Source organism: Lepisosteus platostomus, chromosome 9 (genome assembly GCF_059453375.1).
Source record: "Lepisosteus platostomus isolate fLepPlt1 chromosome 9, fLepPlt1.hap1, whole genome shotgun sequence".
NCBI lineage: Eukaryota > Metazoa > Chordata > Actinopteri > Semionotiformes > Lepisosteidae > Lepisosteus > Lepisosteus platostomus.
This window is the reverse complement of record NC_142619.1, coordinates 49,745,889-49,764,627: the sequence shown is the minus strand read 5'-3', so window position 1 is coordinate 49,764,627 and position 18,739 is coordinate 49,745,889. Positions and strand designations below refer to the sequence as shown.

General features: G+C 36.7%; 1 protein-coding gene across 2 annotated transcripts in view; it reads left to right on the top strand.

The window, feature by feature from the left end:
* The window catches only part of chchd3a (coiled-coil-helix-coiled-coil-helix domain containing 3a), a 115,888-nt gene that overhangs the window by 21,602 nt on the left and 75,547 nt on the right, over positions 1-18,739 (top strand). For both annotated transcript variants that reach the window (XM_088645403.1, XM_088645405.1), the window contains exon 3: positions 3,968-4,049. In XM_088645403.1, coding sequence (XP_088501529.1) covers positions 3,968-4,049 — 82 coding nt within the window. The remainder of the gene's footprint in view (positions 1-3,967; positions 4,050-18,739) is intronic.

The following is an 18,739-nucleotide window of genomic DNA, read 5'->3' as shown; positions in this document are numbered from 1 at the left end:
TTTACAGAAACATAAAAATCAGTCTTTAAGGTTTCTGCCACAAAAACAAAGGGGATCTAGGATTGTGATTCCCAATGGGAGGACTATAATTTTAAGCATTTGTCACGTTTCTCAGATTTCAGACAAACCTGTCATCCCCCCCCCGAGTTCTTCCCCTGTGATATGTAAACTTCAGTGCACGTCCAGATCTCGTCGTATATTGTACTTGACCAGAAAACTACTCCCAAGAATAATGATTTTCAGAGCAGCACTTGATAGATAATACTTTATGCCTATACTTTCCTAGTTTAAAAACTTTTAAAATGTTAAAAGTTCTTTGTGCACGTACGAGGACAAACTGCAAATATTACTTTTGGAAAGATGAAGAGAAGGTGTGATTTTAAATTAGAAGCTCACTAGACAGTTGAAAACCCACAACCAAAATTTACTGAAAATTGTTTTCATATGTGACTATAGAGTAATGCTCAATTTTGGACTAAACACACGGATATTAGGTTCACGCAGTGTTTATGAATATAATACAGGATGTACCTATAGTAAAAAAAATTCAATGTTCCAATGGCCCGAGTACTGCCTGAACAGGAATACTCAAAGTCACCAGTAGCTGCGTTTTACATTTCAAAATAATAACTTCTGTGAATGAACAATAAGCAAAATGGGAGGTTTGATATTTATAGGGCTGTTACTTTGTTTCCCTTGGTTCAACACTCCGGTGAGATAGGTTGGACATCAGGTAATGCTGTAAAAGAGTTAAATAGTTTACATAAATTTAGATATAACCCACCATCTAACAGCTCCGTGATACTGACAGAGTGTTATTTGAACCGCCCTGATATAAATTCATTTTAAAAGGTGCACCAGTGAGTTCAGCCTAGCTATAAGCAGCAGAGATTATTTTTACATAGATAGTATGAACTAGGAAATAGTCACAGTACCTTTGAAAACTTGATTCAAAGTAGTCCTCCTCCAGCAGCTTCGTGTGATTGAGTGATTTTGTTTTCAGCATGTTCATATGGTAGAAAACATCTAAAGGGGAAAGGCAGCACTCAAGCAATGGCCGTGTATCATTCAGCAGGTTGTGCTGCTTGTTGTGTTATTGCTTTTCTTCAGTGCTTTAGTGATCGCCAAAATGAAAAACAGAGAAACAAATTGAATCACGTTCATGGTTGCTTTATTGTGTTTTGTATACCACAAGGCGGCTAAGCTTTTTATAGGATCTTGTTTTTTTATCTTTTTAAAAGCATAAAAGGAGGTACAAGGTCAGTCTAATGGAAATGTGTGGAAGCAGCAAATGCACAGCACTGTGACCTTTTGGAATAATTCCAAAAACATTTAGCACCGGCTATATTGCTTGTTCATCTTTTATGTAATCAGAATTATATTTCAGTTTTGGGAGAAAAAGGTATTTGGGGTCAACACAGCACTGCAATATATGAAGGGCAAATATTGAAAAGCAAATACATTTCTGTTCTTCACTTTTTCTCTAAAAAGATTCCAAAGACGTTTTCCCTGTTCCTGTTAGTATTACTTTGAATACAGTGTTATCAAAATATTTAGGTACCTTTCTTGTACAGTAATCTTGTATTTACCAAGTCCAAATACCAAATGTCCAAATTTCTAGCCACGTTCCGAATACAATCAAATGAAACAATTGTGAAGCAGCGTAAAGGAATGGGAGCTCACACAAAAACGGGGAAAAGCTGGCTAGTCACACAAGCTTGAAGATGAGAAAGTATCAGACTGATGTTGAAAGTAGGCTACAATTTTTAAGTGACTTTTCAGTCCATTTATCTTTTCAGAGTGCACTGGGCCTACGGGTGCTAAGGGCTTTCTTGAGAGTTCAGGTGGACAAAAATTCATATCTTCAGATATGGAAGCATTTGGTTGTGAATCAGCTTGTTGGTTAGGATTAATCCGTCTGTTCATGGAAGAGACCTGTAGAATACAGCAAAGAAAAAGTCTTTTAAAATCTGAAAGTGACAAGTTTTTGTTTTGCAAGAACTGTCATATTTGCACTGCCTCTTTGAACACAATCCTTGCCATCTATTTGATTTTAAATTTTTATTTTGATACGTGCCGATTCTTATGACCTTTTCTCCAGAATTTCCTAATTGGTATGCTGTGGAATCAAACTGAACTTGAATATTGTACAAATCTTTAAAATAATGCAAAATTAAAGAAATGAGTGGAAAGTGTATAATGTTTGGGGTTTGATCACATCTTAAGGGTTGGATGTATTTAAACAAACCAACACCTTTGATTTGCATTGTTAGTAAGTATTTCTTATTAAAATTCATGTTAATCTGTTTTTGAATTATGTACAGCCCCAAAAAGAAAGTGAACTTGATATGTGGTAAATTTAGATACCTTATGTCCAGGTATGTTTATGACTAATGTATTGTATGTACTACAGCCATATATGTTTTGCCTGCAAGCTTTTGTAAGTGTTCAAGATGGCATTTTCAAATTTCTTGAGTTTGATTGATTAATGAGAACACTTGCAGTAAATGAACAGGTTTTAAGAAGGCATGTTAAGCAAGTATTAAGCCATGAAAGTGTTTATTACACTGTAATACCATAATTATCCAAATATGAGTTTAGTGGTTTAAGTACAATTCCAGCTTTAGGTTTCACATAAATACCACTGGGATATTTCTGAGATATCAATCATAATTAAAGTAAATGGTATGGCATGTTAAAGAAGTCCACACGTAGCAATCCAACACAAGGCAGATGAACCAGTGTCGTGCTCCTCATCACAATGAATGATCATTGATTCCAATAATAGCGGTACAGTTTTCTTAATGATGAGAGGCTACTGAAGCCTATGGCAGCCTATGGTCCAGTTTGAAACACTATGAAGTTATTTTCCATCTACAGAAGTTTTAAAAGGGGGGCACATGTGTTGTAAGAATAAAAAGCAAGAGACACATTTTGCTGATCCTCAAGCTTTGACTGCAGATAGCAAAGATCAATTACAAGAGCACATTTCACGATTGTGTAAAACATGACAAAATGCGACACAAATAAGTTTTGTGAAAACAATGAATACTCAATCAGAAACAAAAACTAACACACTATATATATATCAGTAATATACCACTACTGGGACCACCTTCACCCATATCGGAGAGGGGAACAGAGAAAAAGAGGTCAGATGGATAAAGTGGAAACCGAATAATAGGCCAGATGTCAAATCCTGCCACATCAATTAATAACTATGAGCTAAACAACTCATAGGTGCAATCTTCTTACCAGCACTTTGCTACCACTGTCAGGCCCGGATCTTAATATCACTAGGAAAATGAACATCAAAGGAAAACTGTAATAAACCAAGATGCATGAGGAGAGATGATGAAGAGCCCACATGAATATGGACATCGGCAGTCATCAGTAGGGCCTCTAACCAATCTTGTATTACTACAAGAAGCCACAAATACAGTGGGTGTGGACATTTGTTTAGGATTCAGGAAATTGCTGTTCCGCAGAGTAGATGCACCGCAAGAGGAAGCGGATGGAAAGTGAAGGGTCCCTCAGAGGATGTAGCAGGGCAACACAGAACAGAGAGAGAATAAAGTAGCAATGTTACACCCTGCAGCAAGCAACCAAAAAAGCCTAGGATAAAAACGTACATTTCCCCTGGGTGCTGTTGGGTAGAACATCGTGTCAAGAAAATAATTATTTACTGTGTTTAACAAGCAGATCCTTTTTTATATAATTTTAAACAATATGAAAGTCCCTATTAATGGGAGATCTACATCTCACCTTGAAGCACATCATTGTTGTAGTGTTCTCTTTGCACATCGCCTTTCGGACTCATTAGACACCAAACAGTGTTTAACCTTAGCTGACAGCAGGTATGACCATCTAGGTTTTGCATAATGAGAAAAGGGAATGAATTTCAATCACCTTATTATTTTTATATATGTAAATATTACTAAGTGTAAATTATTTTTTTTCTGTTCAGTGAGAGAAGAAGAACTGAGGAGAAAAATATCTGAAGATCTCGAAAATGAACGAAATAAGAGAGATTCAAAACTGCAAAAACAGTGAGTAAATTCAGATAACAGTATTACTGTTACCTTATTGGCTTGATGGGTATATTTTATTTTTAAAGTATATGTGTTTTTGTGTGCTTCTCAATCATTCATAAGGATCAATTATTCATAATGTTCAATTAACAGTGGTAATCTAGTTTACTTGGTAATTGTTTACAATGTTATAACCACAATGTTTACAAATGTGAAAGTATTTGATAAATTAGTAGCTGCAATTGTATGGTCTTGGAGATGGATCACATTTTGGTTAGGTAGTGAAGACAGCAGAGGCATCAGGTTGGAAAGCAGCATTAGGGCAGATGTGTTACAGGTGGTACAGGTGTTACAGAGCAAGATTGCTCATACACTTATACTGCAGGATACCATTTTCATGTTCCCTTACAATCACTAAGATATCTATGCCCTTATCCAAACCTATATTTGAACAGCAGGTACTGTGGAAAAAATGATGAAGGGGAACCAAAGTGGTTCTTATCAAGGTTCCCTGAATTATGATGATAATCTTGTCATTTCTTTCCTTGATGGAAAGGATACTGTGAACTAATCCAACCATGTCAAACACTAAAACCACTGCATTGTTGTGTACTAAGTTCCAGAATATACATAGCAACACTCACATAATCTTAACACCGTGATCTTAGTTCTGGTTAGAGTTATTACTCTACAGATATGTATTTTTACAAAAGTTCAGTGTTGTGTCGCATTAGTCCCTGGAAGAACTTGTGATTAGTCAGGATCACGTAGTAAGAGGAACAAAGGCTTCAAGCACTGAAGTAATGGTTACATTGACCTGGGATTTTAAAAAGAGACTGGTGCACGGAAACTGTAGTAATAAAGAAAAGTTAACTTGACCTCAGTCGTGTCATAGGGCATCACATTCTTTGTAACATGCATTTTTTGCTCACAGCAAGGATTTTTTTGTACTGTACGTACAGTGCTTGTAGAAGATCTATAACATGCATTGTGGCCCAACAGTCTAACATCAAGATGCATTAAATCTTAGATTTATTTTACCGTTATATTCACATCCTAACACACAAAAACAAATGCTCAGATATTGTGACAAGTAATTACAAATGAAAACCTCGAAAAATAGGTCGGATAATTGTACACACCTCTGAGTTAGTTTGTGGTGGAAGCACCTTGTATGACTCTTCTTTTTTAGTTTAAATTACCTGATTGTTAGAGAGTAAAGTATTTGTGTACATCCCTATATCCTCATTACCTGTAAAGGTTAAATCTTTATGCCTATTGTCTACAGTTGCTTAAAACCAGTCACAAAAGGTTATATCTCAACACAGTATTACAATGAACCCAAAAGCATTTTTGACAAAGAAATTATTTTTAAAACCCACCCCATTTTGAACCAATGATTGATTGCCTTATTGCTTAGTGTTCAATAAAATATTATTTTTATCTACAAATTTGTGCTTGAAGAAGGACCATCTGGATTATTTTGAGGGAGTTAGGAAAGCTTTTCACTTGACATCACAGCCATTGAGGGTTTCACTTTGTAATCCCTCAAGAGTTTGCAGGCGACAATATTCACTAGCTCCACAGACTGTTTGACTTACATTTCAGTTCTGCAATTTCACAATTTAGCATAAAGTAGGCTTTTTTTGTGATTGCAGGCTTATTCTTGCCAGAAATTAAATGACACCTCCAGACGAATATTTTTTCAACAGACTGGCAATGTACGGTGTGTTGTGTAAACGTAGCGAAGTGTTTAAAATCATTATATCTATCCCTTCATTTTCATTAACTGCTTAAACCTAAGTGAACGTGGTGATTTGGACCTAACTCAACAGGTCTGGAGTGCAAGGCAGGGCTTGCATCCTGGACAGAGCACCTCAGGCATGCACATTCACATGTGTTTGCTTACACACCTGAGTATATAAGTTTAGAGATGCTAGTTACCCTGAGCAGCATACCTGGAAAAAAGTTCATACTGATTACAAAATGATTGTAAAATTAAAAGTCAGTGAATAGGCTGCTGTTACTTAAATTGAGATCATTTACTTGTTGTTTAAAGGATTAGGGGCCAAGTATTGGGATACAGGAAAACTACTGAGCTTTCTGATCAGTTACTGTTTCTCAGCTTTTGTTCACTGGTGTAAAACAGTGTGATAAGCTGGCAGCACAAACAAACTGTGGCACAAAACAGCAGAGAATATTAGAATGCTTACAGTAGGTGTCTGGAGTAGTTTGACATGTGTTGTAACTTTTAATTTAATTTACAGTACATTACATTACAGGCCTTTAAACTTCAGCGCAAATTACTCTCATTACCAGGGAAGCTTTTTTGTAACCCCCACAAAGAAGAATGAATATTATTATTATTGTTCAAGAAGAAATGTTACATTTTTAAATGATTTTAATGCCAGCTGCTATGCCTGGTTCTTGTGATTTAGCTGTTTCTTAATTTACAGATCGCCGCCTTTAGTATTAATGTCTTTTGATTTTAAAATGTTCGTGCTGTGAATGTCATATTGTATATGCTAAAAATGACTGAAGCAAGGCTGTTACAACATTTACTCAATGTTTACTCAAATGCAGGTATCGGTGCATTTTAAATGTGCACCTAAATGTGTAGCTTACATAATTTACATAATTACATAATTATGGAAATACATAATTGGGAAACAAGATGTCACACATCTAGTGTATTGCATTTTGGGAAAGATAAGTTTTTCCTGCGCAGATAAGATTTTTTGTGTGCTTTATATATACATAGCATCAAAGTTTGTTAGAGAAGAGAGAATGTGCAATCACATTTTGTGTTTTTTCAAGTTGTGACGAATTTGTATCCATACCTGAGAGTTACAACTAAGAGAGAACTAATTAGGACAGGAAAAGTAAGTACACTTGTATTCACTCAAAATACCAATGAAAACTATTCATTTTAAGTAAAGAAGTCAACCTTTATGCTAGAGCAGCATAACCCTGCTTTATTTTCTATGTGAGCTATTAAGTAGTTGTACCTCATAAATTAGAGTGAACAATATAACCAAAAAATGCAGTGACAGAGTGAGTTGTTGAAAAATGTGTATTGCCCAGCAAATGCCTGCTATTTAATGTTCAGTTAGTCTGAAATGAAGTAGGACCTGCCATCTTGTTCGTTTTAAAACCCTCTACAATGATTCATTTTTAAATTTGACAGTGATTCAGAATTGACCCATTTTGAATTTTCATAGCGCAGCATAAAGTGGGCAGTGTTTAATGTTAGTTGTTGTAAATGACATTACAACAATAAACATTTTGTTTGTACAGCTCTAAGTGCTAACTGCATGAATAATGTTCATTTGGCTTCCCTTGTCCTTAATGATTTCCCTGTGAACAGTCATCAGTAGAATATTCTTTGGAGATTTATTTCTTGCCTAATTTTATGTCCCATTGAGCACTTATTCACACCCTTTCATCCTTCAAAAGAGTCTATCAAATCTTATTTTTTCTTTGATAGCATGACTGGCATTTACTTGTTCTAGCAGTTAAAATTTACATTACATTTAAGTCTCAGAGTGGTGTCTTCTTAAGTTTTTGTGTTCAAGAAATGTATTTAATGGTCCATGGAGTCTGGGGAAGGAAAAATAACACGATACATCACTAACTTGAGAACATCTGCGAGAAGAAATGATTCAACAATGACCATCAACAGTAATAGTGGAGAACGCGCATCACTGAATCCTACAAAATTAAAGATAATTGAGACTTAGCACATCTTACTTATCTTGGTGCACGTCTTAGAGAGCATACAGAACAGCCATGTGGTCCTGCCTCAAAGAGGATATTCTCAAAAAGGTTCAGTGATTCATCAACAAGGCAAACTACAATAATCTGAGCACCAACTGCTAAGAATCTATTTATGCAAATAGCTAACTCGCTCATTTTTTTCCAGGCATAGATACATTTGTGACTGTAGAATATTTTAACTTTTTTCATTGAGTAACACTGGACTTTACTGTAAATTAACAGGTATTATTTGTCAATAAATGGGTGAGCTTAGTAGTTCGTTATTCATTTTGTTTAAGGGAAGTTTATGAAAGGAGACTGGCAGTGTAATCTGATCCTTCATCCAGATCATGATCCTAGTCATTATCTGCTGTTCATTTAACACTTCAACCCCCTCTAGTGGAATAAAAGAGTTTAAATTTGACTGCACTGAGAGAGAATACTTTTGTTTCAGCTCTGCTATGAAGTCAACACTTTACTTAATTGGAAAAAAAAGTGTTACATCTATGAAGATAAACTAAATTTAAAAAATATTTTGATTTGAACCATTTCCAGTATAAGGATTTAGATGATTTTTTATCTTGTACAACCTGAACTGGGATGAAGTATTGCTGTGGAATTAACCGATTAATGTTAGTGACCTCGGCAGCACTAATACCAGGCCAAAGTAAAGATTCTGACATCTGACGTTTTTACCTTTTGAATCAACATATGATGTTGACGATGAATACTTTGAGTTTTTCTTCTTCAAACTCTAGGGCCGTAAAACCACAAAAATTATGTATGGTAATCAGTGCTGAGCACTGTTTAGTGGACTCAAATTCCACACTTTTTGCTCTATATCCAAACATTATGTTCGCATTTTTGTTATTTTGACACTTTATTTTAATTATTAGAAGAATCTACATAAACAAGGCCACCTCTGAAACTGGCATGCTCATGTTTGTTAATTAAGTAACTACTGATGGCAGAAGCAAGTAATTCTGATGTTCACAGAAAAACGCCTATTTAGAAGAAATGTATTCTGTATATATTGGGTTGTGTTCAGTGTGCCGCATGACATTGATCCAACGCATGTAGCTAATGCAAATAAAGGAGTGCATCAAGTGAAAAATGTCGAAAGTAGCCAAATCATTTTCCAGTTTTAAATCCAATTGAACATGCATTTTATATGAAATGTAAAAAAACACCACATATAGGCAAGATTTCAAAATTGCGGCAGCAGGCAATTAAAATGATTACACTGAGAATTTGGTAATGAGCTCCACATTGGCTGTCTTTTAAAATTCCATTGTAAAAAAAGTTGAGCTAAAATAGTTAAACTCCACAGCTGAAACATGAAATAAACCTTTGCTTTTTCCTTTTGTACCCTAGGCATGCTGACACAGCTACCTACTTAAACTAAAATAATCAGTCTGTGAATGCTTTAGATAAATTGACTCTTAGTTTCTTGATTCAGGCTTGTCCCTTGTTTTCTGAAAGTTTTCATTCTTAGTGACAGTTGATGTGTGCTCACAAAAGGTCTGTGAGTACCATCTGGTTTTAAGATGGCCCTAGCTCCTGCAGAACCTCATTGTCATTTGTTCTGAGATTACCCAATGCTGACGGAGTCCTCATATCTTGTAAAGTATTTTCATTTAGTTTTAAGTTTTTTACCATTACTTTACTTACTGTTATTTTAATTACTATTACTATTTTAATTGTTATTGATATTGAGGGAAAAAGTGCTTTGCATTCTTTCCTGTCTCTTTGCTGGTCATTCTGTTTTTTTTCAGCTACTTGATTTAATTTTTCAGAATCTTGGATCCCGTTTCAGATTTAGACTCGCAGGTGTATTCCACGATATTTTGTCTTTGCCTTTTAAGCTACCTGCCTTTCCAGAAAAAATGTATAACCATTAAATATTATGTTCATCCCTGTCATCTTTCCCAAATCATATTTTAGTTTTCTATAATATCAGAATTCCTTGTTAATGCAACAGCCTTGTGTTTTATTCGTTTTCTTTTCGCATAGAGGCATGAGTTTTGAAGAAGATGATATACGTTTGGTCTTAGTGTTTGCTTTCCTGATCTTACCAGAACGGGTATTGTTGTTTCCACCCTGTCTCCCTGCTTTCCTTCTTTAAATAGGTCTCAGCTATTGTAGGTGTACGATTCCTCTATACATCACTGACTTCTGGACCATGTGCAACCCAGCTAGCGTATACAGGTCCCCTGTGTTCCAGAAGAGCCCTTAATGTACAGTACCTTACACCTGAAACTCTCTCATCTGCACCAACCTTTTATCCACATTAGAATTTAACCCACCTTCACTTCACTTCAGTTCCTCCTACTTCTGCACACGTGGCAGTGGAAGCACTACAGAGTAAACTCTGTGGATGTTTCTCTCTAGAATTCACAAGCTGAATCCTAGAGTTTGTCATGCAGTATCATCAACCTACCTTTGTTATTGAACTGCTGTATTTAGTCAATGTAGTTCCTTAAAAAATAGCACCTGTGGAATCCTTTGCTTTTTATGTTTTGGTGCAAAGAGTAAGCGCTGAAACAAAATATAAATTAAAGTGAGGTAACAGTGTTTTTTATCAGATCTTACATCTTCCCCAGAGATCTGTGCTGCTGGCCTCTGTATAGCCTGGACAAATGACTGTTGATAAAGGATTTATTTTGTGTTGTCCGTTAAAATAATTCAGGATATTTGCGTTTTTCTTGATAGAATTGCTTGATGATACAGAAGCAAACAGCTTGCCTGTCATACTCTATCTCCTTGGTAACATCGCAGACGATCCCAGGGAGGTTTATTGACCATCATGTTGTGCTCGGATGGATAGAATCAATATTTTTCTTAATGCTGTCTTCCACTTAGGGTATTATTATTTTTATTATATTCTTTTTTGACTACTTTTGTCAGACTGTCTTTATTTTGTCTTCTTTCAAGGCACATAAATCCTGACATTTTGAAGTAAGGTCCGCGATGTTAACGTGCTAAGATATTGCTTTTTTTAGAAAGGGTGCTATATATAATTAATAATTAATAATGTACCTCAAGTAAGTTGATGCTGTTTTAAAAAACCGGATTTTCCAAGAAACCTGTAATACATCAATTTGCAGCAGGTCAGTGAAGTAGTTTGCTTTGCTAAGATTGAATACCTCAATGTGCTCTTTCCTTATTTCATTGAGAAAATTAAACTATGCACATATTATTGTGTTCATATTAGAAAAAAACAAATCCATGTTGGTATTTTAACTACATACAATGAAGTCGCACAATTTTCTGTTCAGATTATTTTAGGTGTTATTGATCTACAATATTTCTTTCTTTAGCCTAACTGTTTAACATTTGACCAACAGAGAATTTTCTGCTGAAAAATCCAGTTGACTTACATGTCCAGTATAAGGACGTAGACGTGGCTCAGGAAAGCAACAATGGGATATTTTTGTTCTTTCCACTGATAGTGTTATTGTACTAGTGAGGTGGGTCTCTAAAATATACAAGTAATAAACGGCATTATTTGTAAGAGGAAAACAAATCTTTACTGGAAAAGCAATAGTAGTGAAGAAAGTGGGGGCTATTCTGGCTTAACCACTGCAGAACAGGAGTGCCACAGTAGTGTGGGGGCATCCTTACACAATGATGAACAATGCAATTACCCCCTTGCTGGAGGGATTATGTTTTTACAGGGTCTCGCAGCTTTGCAAATGCCGCTAAAAGATTCTCTGTAATGGGCTACATTTGTCTTCGTACTGCAGAGGCGGCTGCGTACAGAGCCAGATGGTGCCATGCCTCATGAACTTTAGAGATGAAAATCTGCTGCTGGTCAGTTCTGAGCTGCTGCTCTGTAGAGTTATGCTTTGTCTCAGCTCAGCAGACCTTCATGTACACCTGTATCCGCTGTACGGAGGAATTGATGATTTTCCTAGTCTTTTTTTTTTAAAGGTTAAAATGCAGTTCAGGTGTCAAATAATCAATCGCAAAACAATGTTGACTGCCAAGGTGTTTTTCTTTTGTTTAAAGCTGTTTAATGCTGTACACATTCAACTAAAATTACAGAGGTCAAATAATTACACATTTGAAATTAAATCAGTTTCCTATAATTTTTTTAACATGAACTTGTAAATGAAAAACATTATTTTATATGCCAATATTAATTTATTGCAATTAATATTGGAATACATATTAATATAGTTTTAAATCTGTGCTTAAAAAGTGAGTTCTCTTTCAAAATTACAGAAATAACAGATTCATTTTGTATTTTATTGGTCTCATTTTGAATTTTGGTCTAATTTTTTTGGTCTTATTTTGAAAAATTAATCATTCATATTGGGCTGTGTCACGGTCGAATGAATGACTGATGCTTTAACACTAAATCGCTTCACTAGTGAGAAAATGGTTTGGGCATAGGTGATTTTACCTGTTGAATATCAAGCTTTGGGAAAATCAGGAACCAGTATTAACATCACTTAATTTACAATTTCTTGCATTAGGAATTTCTTTTCACATACCCCAGCTTGCTCTCCATGAGACACACAGACACACAGATAGGGAGAGAAGCCTGGGGTCAGAGCACAGGGTCAGCCATTTATATGGCACCCCTGGAGCAGTTGGGGTTAAGGGCCTTGCTCAGGCCCTCCCAACGGAGTAGGATTCCTCTGCCGGCTTAGCCACAGAGCCACCGCTCCGCCCAATATAGTATATATTGTCCTGCTTGTATGTCCTTATAGTATGTCCTGCTTATCAAGAGAACAACACCTTTGTACAATCTGTTTGTTAGAAGCTGGAATAGGCCACCTCAGGTGTACTCATCTGTAGTGAAACCTAGTTCTCTTAAGTGATAAAGGTATATCTAGATCATCATCACCTGCGATGAGTGTGCAGTCTCTATATCATTCAGCTAGTACTGATTGAAAGCAGCCTGACATTGATGTCGTCCTGGGTCCTCACCTGCTGCCATTCCTATGGGATCATCTTGATGTGACATCATTCCAGCAGGAAAGTGTCCTTCTGCTGTTTGTGCTTTCTAATGAGATGAGAATGTGAGAGTTATCCCAACTCAATAGATCTGAACACTTGTAGGACGAACCGGAATGATGTGGTATTTAGAAACCAGTGAACAGACACTTGCATGTCTAGGCTCTACAAGATGGATGGTGCAAGACAGTATCTGTAGCCTTATGTAAAGAATAGGTACAACCTGTATTGATTCCAGTGGTGGACAAACACTGCTTGTTTTATATATTAAAAAAAAGGTGGACACGCACAAAATATTGAACATGTGAAGTATGAATATTATAAACAGTGAGGTTTGCAGGTGTAGTTTAAATCTATTGGTCTGCCGAATTCTGTGATTTTACTAAACTAAATGTATTGTCCAGCTGTTTTTCAGAGTGGAGTATTTTTAGAGTTTCTGGTAAAGAGAGGCTACTAGCAGAAAATATATATTTTTTAATGATAATACATGAAATGTTTTTGCTCACCTGTACACAGCTTCTGTTTGGTTGCGATTTGCTGAAATCGTCTTCAAACCAACCAAGCAGAACTGCCTTTTTTCACAGATCAAATTAAACCTGCATGGGTGCATAGTCAGCAGAAAAGGGCAGTAAGTACTTATAGGGAATAAAAAAAAGTCATCATGGTCCTGAACGGATTACACTTTTTTGAGAAAAATGCTCTTCAGGTCACGGTTTCTAACCGCTTATTGATAAAAGGCAAAAGCGTGACTGTAGTTTACCTCAGCTATAATATGTTTTCCTCTTAGTGCCAGCTCTAAGTGAGGTATTCTGACCTTATTTTCTAGTATCTGAGAAGAAGAGAAATTAAATAGAGGCATGGTTCTTTGTCTTTTGATGTCATCCTGAAAATTGAAAGAAATTGGTTTGTGGAATATTATTAGTTTTGGTGCTGTGGAGCAGAGTACATTCATAGTCAGCTCCTCATGGTTTTTCGTGTTGGGTATTTTTTCATGTCATGTGAGATGTGCTGAATGATCAGTTCTCTAGGGTGCTTGATGACAAACTTCTAATGACTGTACCAACACTGACTGTGTATGTTCATTGATAGTCTTTCTCATGGCTCATTGATTCCATCAGAATTGGGTAAAATTACATCTGCATTAGAAATGAAGCCTGTGAAACTATATATGTATAACATAAAAGTGGATGTCATTCAGCCCATCTGGCTTATTAAGTTGGAGTGTAACACTTTTTCTGTTAATTTACACTTTACTTGAGTTGATCAATTGCACAATCTGCAGGATATCTGCTGAATTTATCACTAAATAATGGTTGTTTGGCCTTCAAAACTCTCTAAATTGTCTAAGGCAATGTTTATATTGCTTAACACAGTGAAACTCAGAGCCAGTGGACACAAGTGGAGACTACCTGGAAGTGCAAATAGAACTGAGAGCAAGAGACAATTCTTTATCCAAGGAGTTCTGGGGATGCGGAACAAGCTTCCCAGCTATTTGTTTGAAGCCGATATCCTGATTTCTTGTGAAAACAGCTGGATGAGATCTTCAGCTCAATTAACCACTAACTTCTAAATGAGCTTGATGGGCCGAGGAACCTCTCATTTGTAACTTTCTTATTTCTTACGGAATGTAAAGGGCAGTTACTATGAAGAGTCTTTCTTTTACTTTGCAGTTCTGCAGATTTGCAGAACTTTGGGTGCCTGTGTTAAAATACAGTATGCTGAAAATTGTGTTGTGATAAATTCTGCTCATGTAATATTTTTATGCAGCAGGTAATCTACACTACTTTTGTCTCTGTAGCATATTCTGATCTGCTGCCTGTCGTGCAGGTAATACAAGATCCGCAGTGCTTCCTCGCCATTTTTTCCTTTTTAAACAACAATATAGGACAGACACAGATGAAACCGTATAAACAAGCAACATATTTGGTAACTAAAGAAACAATATAAAATTATTTTAGGAGCAAGTAATAGGTTAATTCCATGCCAAAAAGAGAAGAAAAGAAACATAACAATTCGACTGTGGAGCCTTATTTGGGAGTGTCATCTAATATTTGGTAACTATTCCATTAACAAAGTTATATTTTAAACTATTGGCAACTGGGCTGTTCAGTATCTCTGCTCCTATTTTGAAGGGGCTAGTGGACCATTGAGACATGAAATTGGGACAGTACAACGAAAAGTCAAATACTTATATATTACAGACTATATAATATATAGTTATAGGTTGTTACATCCACTTACCGTGCGTCAATGCATGTAAATAGATGGGAAGAGTAGAACGTGAGACAGAGCTTTGTGCTTTGCTGCTCTTGGTTCCAGGGAGGATTGCAGAGTTGACTTCAATGGACTTGTAATGGGACAGGCAGACGCTTGTATAAAACCGTATCAAAAACAGGCTAATGTACTGTGGTTCAGCCCTATCCAACTCTGCACTCAATGTAAGAATATTAAAAAGACTCAGAAGATCCATTCCTTCAGCCAGTAAGTGTTGGACATTCATTTAAGCCCCTAAATGCATCTGTGGTCTGATTCCAGATTTTTTGTAACATGGCGACCAAAATTGAAACCCATGTTCAAATGGAAGTTAAACATAACATAAGTGTCACAGGTAGATGCAAAATCCTCAAATAAACATGGAACATAGTATATTGATGCAGCACATTAGGACAAATTAACAGTCTTTACAAAATACATACTTAAAAGACTGCTACAGTTCTCTCTTTATCTTCATCCCCAGAAAATACATTTTCACTGCCCTAAATGTTTTTTGTGGCAGTAACTTGTCCTTCAGTACTGCTGATTTGTATAAACAGCTTGGGAATAATGTGATGGAGGCATTGACCTTCTAATAACAGTTTGTACCTTATAATCTTGTGATTTTGTTTCCTTATTATTTTTGATTAAGCCCTGATTCATAATTTTATTCCCTTGATTGCTTCTCTTGATTTAGTAATTGTGTATGCAGTGAGGGAGACTTTTCAGTTGTTGAAATGTAAGTTACACTATGGAATGTGAAGTGTGATTATTGGTGCTGACTGTAATGCTGTAATTAACATAAGGCCTATGGTATGCAAATCAACTGTCCTTTCAGATATACAAACTCAATACCAGCAGCTGTTATTTTAATTTTTATATATGCTTTTATTACTTTTCTTTAACCTTCTTCCCAAATAAATCACTTTATTGGCCTAGATACACACAAGAAACACACTACTACACAAGTAATTACTACTTCATTCTAGTGGTTTTTTGATCCACAACATTTTATGAAATGCTGTATTGTAAATATTGGGAGTCAAATGAATATTAATTTTTATGTATAAAACGTCGCCTGTGGCTTGACCGTATTGCTGTTTGTGGAAGGTTGTAAAAATAATGGCGCAGTCTGGTGTTGAACACAGTAATGTTCAATAGATTTCCAGCAAAGATGGAGGTGAAGTGTTTTCCTTGAGTGGAAAAATAAGCTCATATCAGTGTTGGGGTGAAAGGTTTTACTTGAAATGGTATCCCATTGCAGATTCCCATGTCAGCATCAGTGATTTTTTTTAAGTGCTACCTTAACTATCAACATCTCATCCAGGAGGCATTCAGCTTCATTAAATATTAATTCTCAGCATTTAGAAACATTATTCATTCATTAATATTGCATGGTGTCTTAAACTGCTTTGTTCAAAACATTCGGAGATGTTATGCAAGTCTGTCAAAATCCATTTACTGTGTGGCTCATATTGAGATATAATACTGTACTTAATAACAAGCACTGCTCGATTAATGATTGAATACTCCTGGATTCTGTGATGGCAATCGAGGAATCCTTTTAAATCAGACAGGCAACAAAAACCTAACATTGATAGTGTGATAGCATAAGTCGTGTTTGTCATCATTTAGACTAGAGCGTAATACTGTCAAAGAAAGGGGAAAGCAGCAACACATAACATTTTTAAACAGTGACACAATAAGCTGGTTTTGGTTTTATCCTCCTCCAAGACTACAAGTTTATCTGAGCCCAGATCTAATGAAAGTCATTTGTTTTTGTTTTTATGTTCCTACAGCCATAAACAGCAGTACCTCTTACAAAGCACTGTTGTCTTCCACCCTGTAAATGGTTTATGTGATGATTACAGATTACAGAGCAGTTCTATGTTTTTATTTATATCGGTAGTATCGAAAGGTTGGGGACCCTGCCCCACAGTCAGTGTAATTGTCCCTTACATTTATTGCATTTCAAACAAACCAGATTTTTATATAGATTTCCATGATCCCCACGGTGTCAAAATTAAGGGTTGTTATTAGCAAAAATGCTGCTTCAGTTCTAGCATTTCGGTTGTTTTTCGGTCACGTGTTATGAAGCCCAGCTTTACAGTAAGTCATCTTCATGATGATTCAAGATTTCTTTATTTGCAATATACAACAACATATATTGGAATGTTTATTCATTCAGCTGTACCCAATCACATTAGAGAAAAACAAATAGGCACAAATGACAAACGGACATGGACAATAACTTTAGACAATAGACGTTATAATACAGCCAAGACAGGACATAGTGCAAACAGTGCAGTACTTTAAAGTGCAGGTGCTAATTTGAGCTGTTTATGATGCTATGATGCAGTATCAGAACACTGATCTATTCTTCAGTGTTCTGATACTGCGATACCTCTTACCAGAACCCAGGGGTGAAAACAGGTCATGGCCATGGTGAATTGGATCCCAAAGTATAGCTCTAGCCCAGTTGTAGCAGCGGTAGAGATATATGGCCAGCAGCCATATCACTCTGCAGCTCACAACTGGCAACCCACTGATGCTCAGCAGGTGTGAGCCTGGTCAGTACCTGGATGGGAGACCTCCTGGGGAAAAACTAAGGTTGCTGCTGGAAGAGGTGTTAGTGGGGCCAGCAGGGGACGCTCACCTGGCGGTTCATGTGGGTCCTAATGCACCAGTATAGTGACGGGGACTTTATACTGTAAACAGATGCCATCCTGCAGATTGGACATAAAACCAAGGTCCTGACTCTCTGTGGTCTTTAAAAATCCCAGGTCGTTTCTCGAAAAGAGTAGGGGTGTAAGCCCGGCGTCCTGGCCAAATTTCCCATTGGCCCTTACCAATCATGGCCTCCTAATAATCCCCATCTATGAATTGGCTTCATAACTCTGTTCTCCTCCCCACTGATAGCTGATGTGTGGTGAGCGTTCTGGCGCACTATGGCTGCCTTCGCATCATCCAGGTGGATGCTGCACATTGGTGGTGGTGGAGGGGAGACCCTATTACCTGTAAAAGCGCTTTGAGTGGAGTGTCCAGAAAAGCGCTATATAAGTTTAAGCAATTCCTATTATTATATCCAGTCGATGGAGTGTAGTTCACTCCCACTGATTCCCACTGCGCAGACCTCACAACCCTCTGTTTGCCTTTTCTGTCCTGTACCACGGCTCCACCATACCACACTGTAATTTACCATTCTCAATGGTATTACGGTAAATATTGGTGAGTGTTGTCTTGCTCATCCCTAGGGAGTCTCATCTCAGGAAGTGAAGGCACTGGGCGCTTTAGTGAGGATGGCAGCAGTGGTCTCTGACCAGCTCAGCCTCTCAGTGATCTGGAGGCCGAGGAGCCGATGAATTTGACCACAGTACAGGTGGTGATTTTACTTTAAAAAAAAAACTCAGTTTAATATTTGGATGTTAATGCACCACATTTCATTTTCTAGTGTTTTGATAATATGAAAAAAATGGGACAAAGTTATAGAGGAATTTGGGCACATAAATGTTGATGTTCCTGTACTTGAATCTGCTTAAAATGATAGCGGGCCTAAATAAACTGTGTGTGTTCTAGAAGACCAGGGGAATCTGTGTTAACTGAATAATGCTGTGCAGACTCCTATTCATTTGCTTTGTATATCAAATTTACCGTCGTTATTTTTATTGGGTCCACCCTATTTGGATTTAGCCACTTGTGTTTTTCATGGCTCGGCTTGCGCCTACAAATCCCGC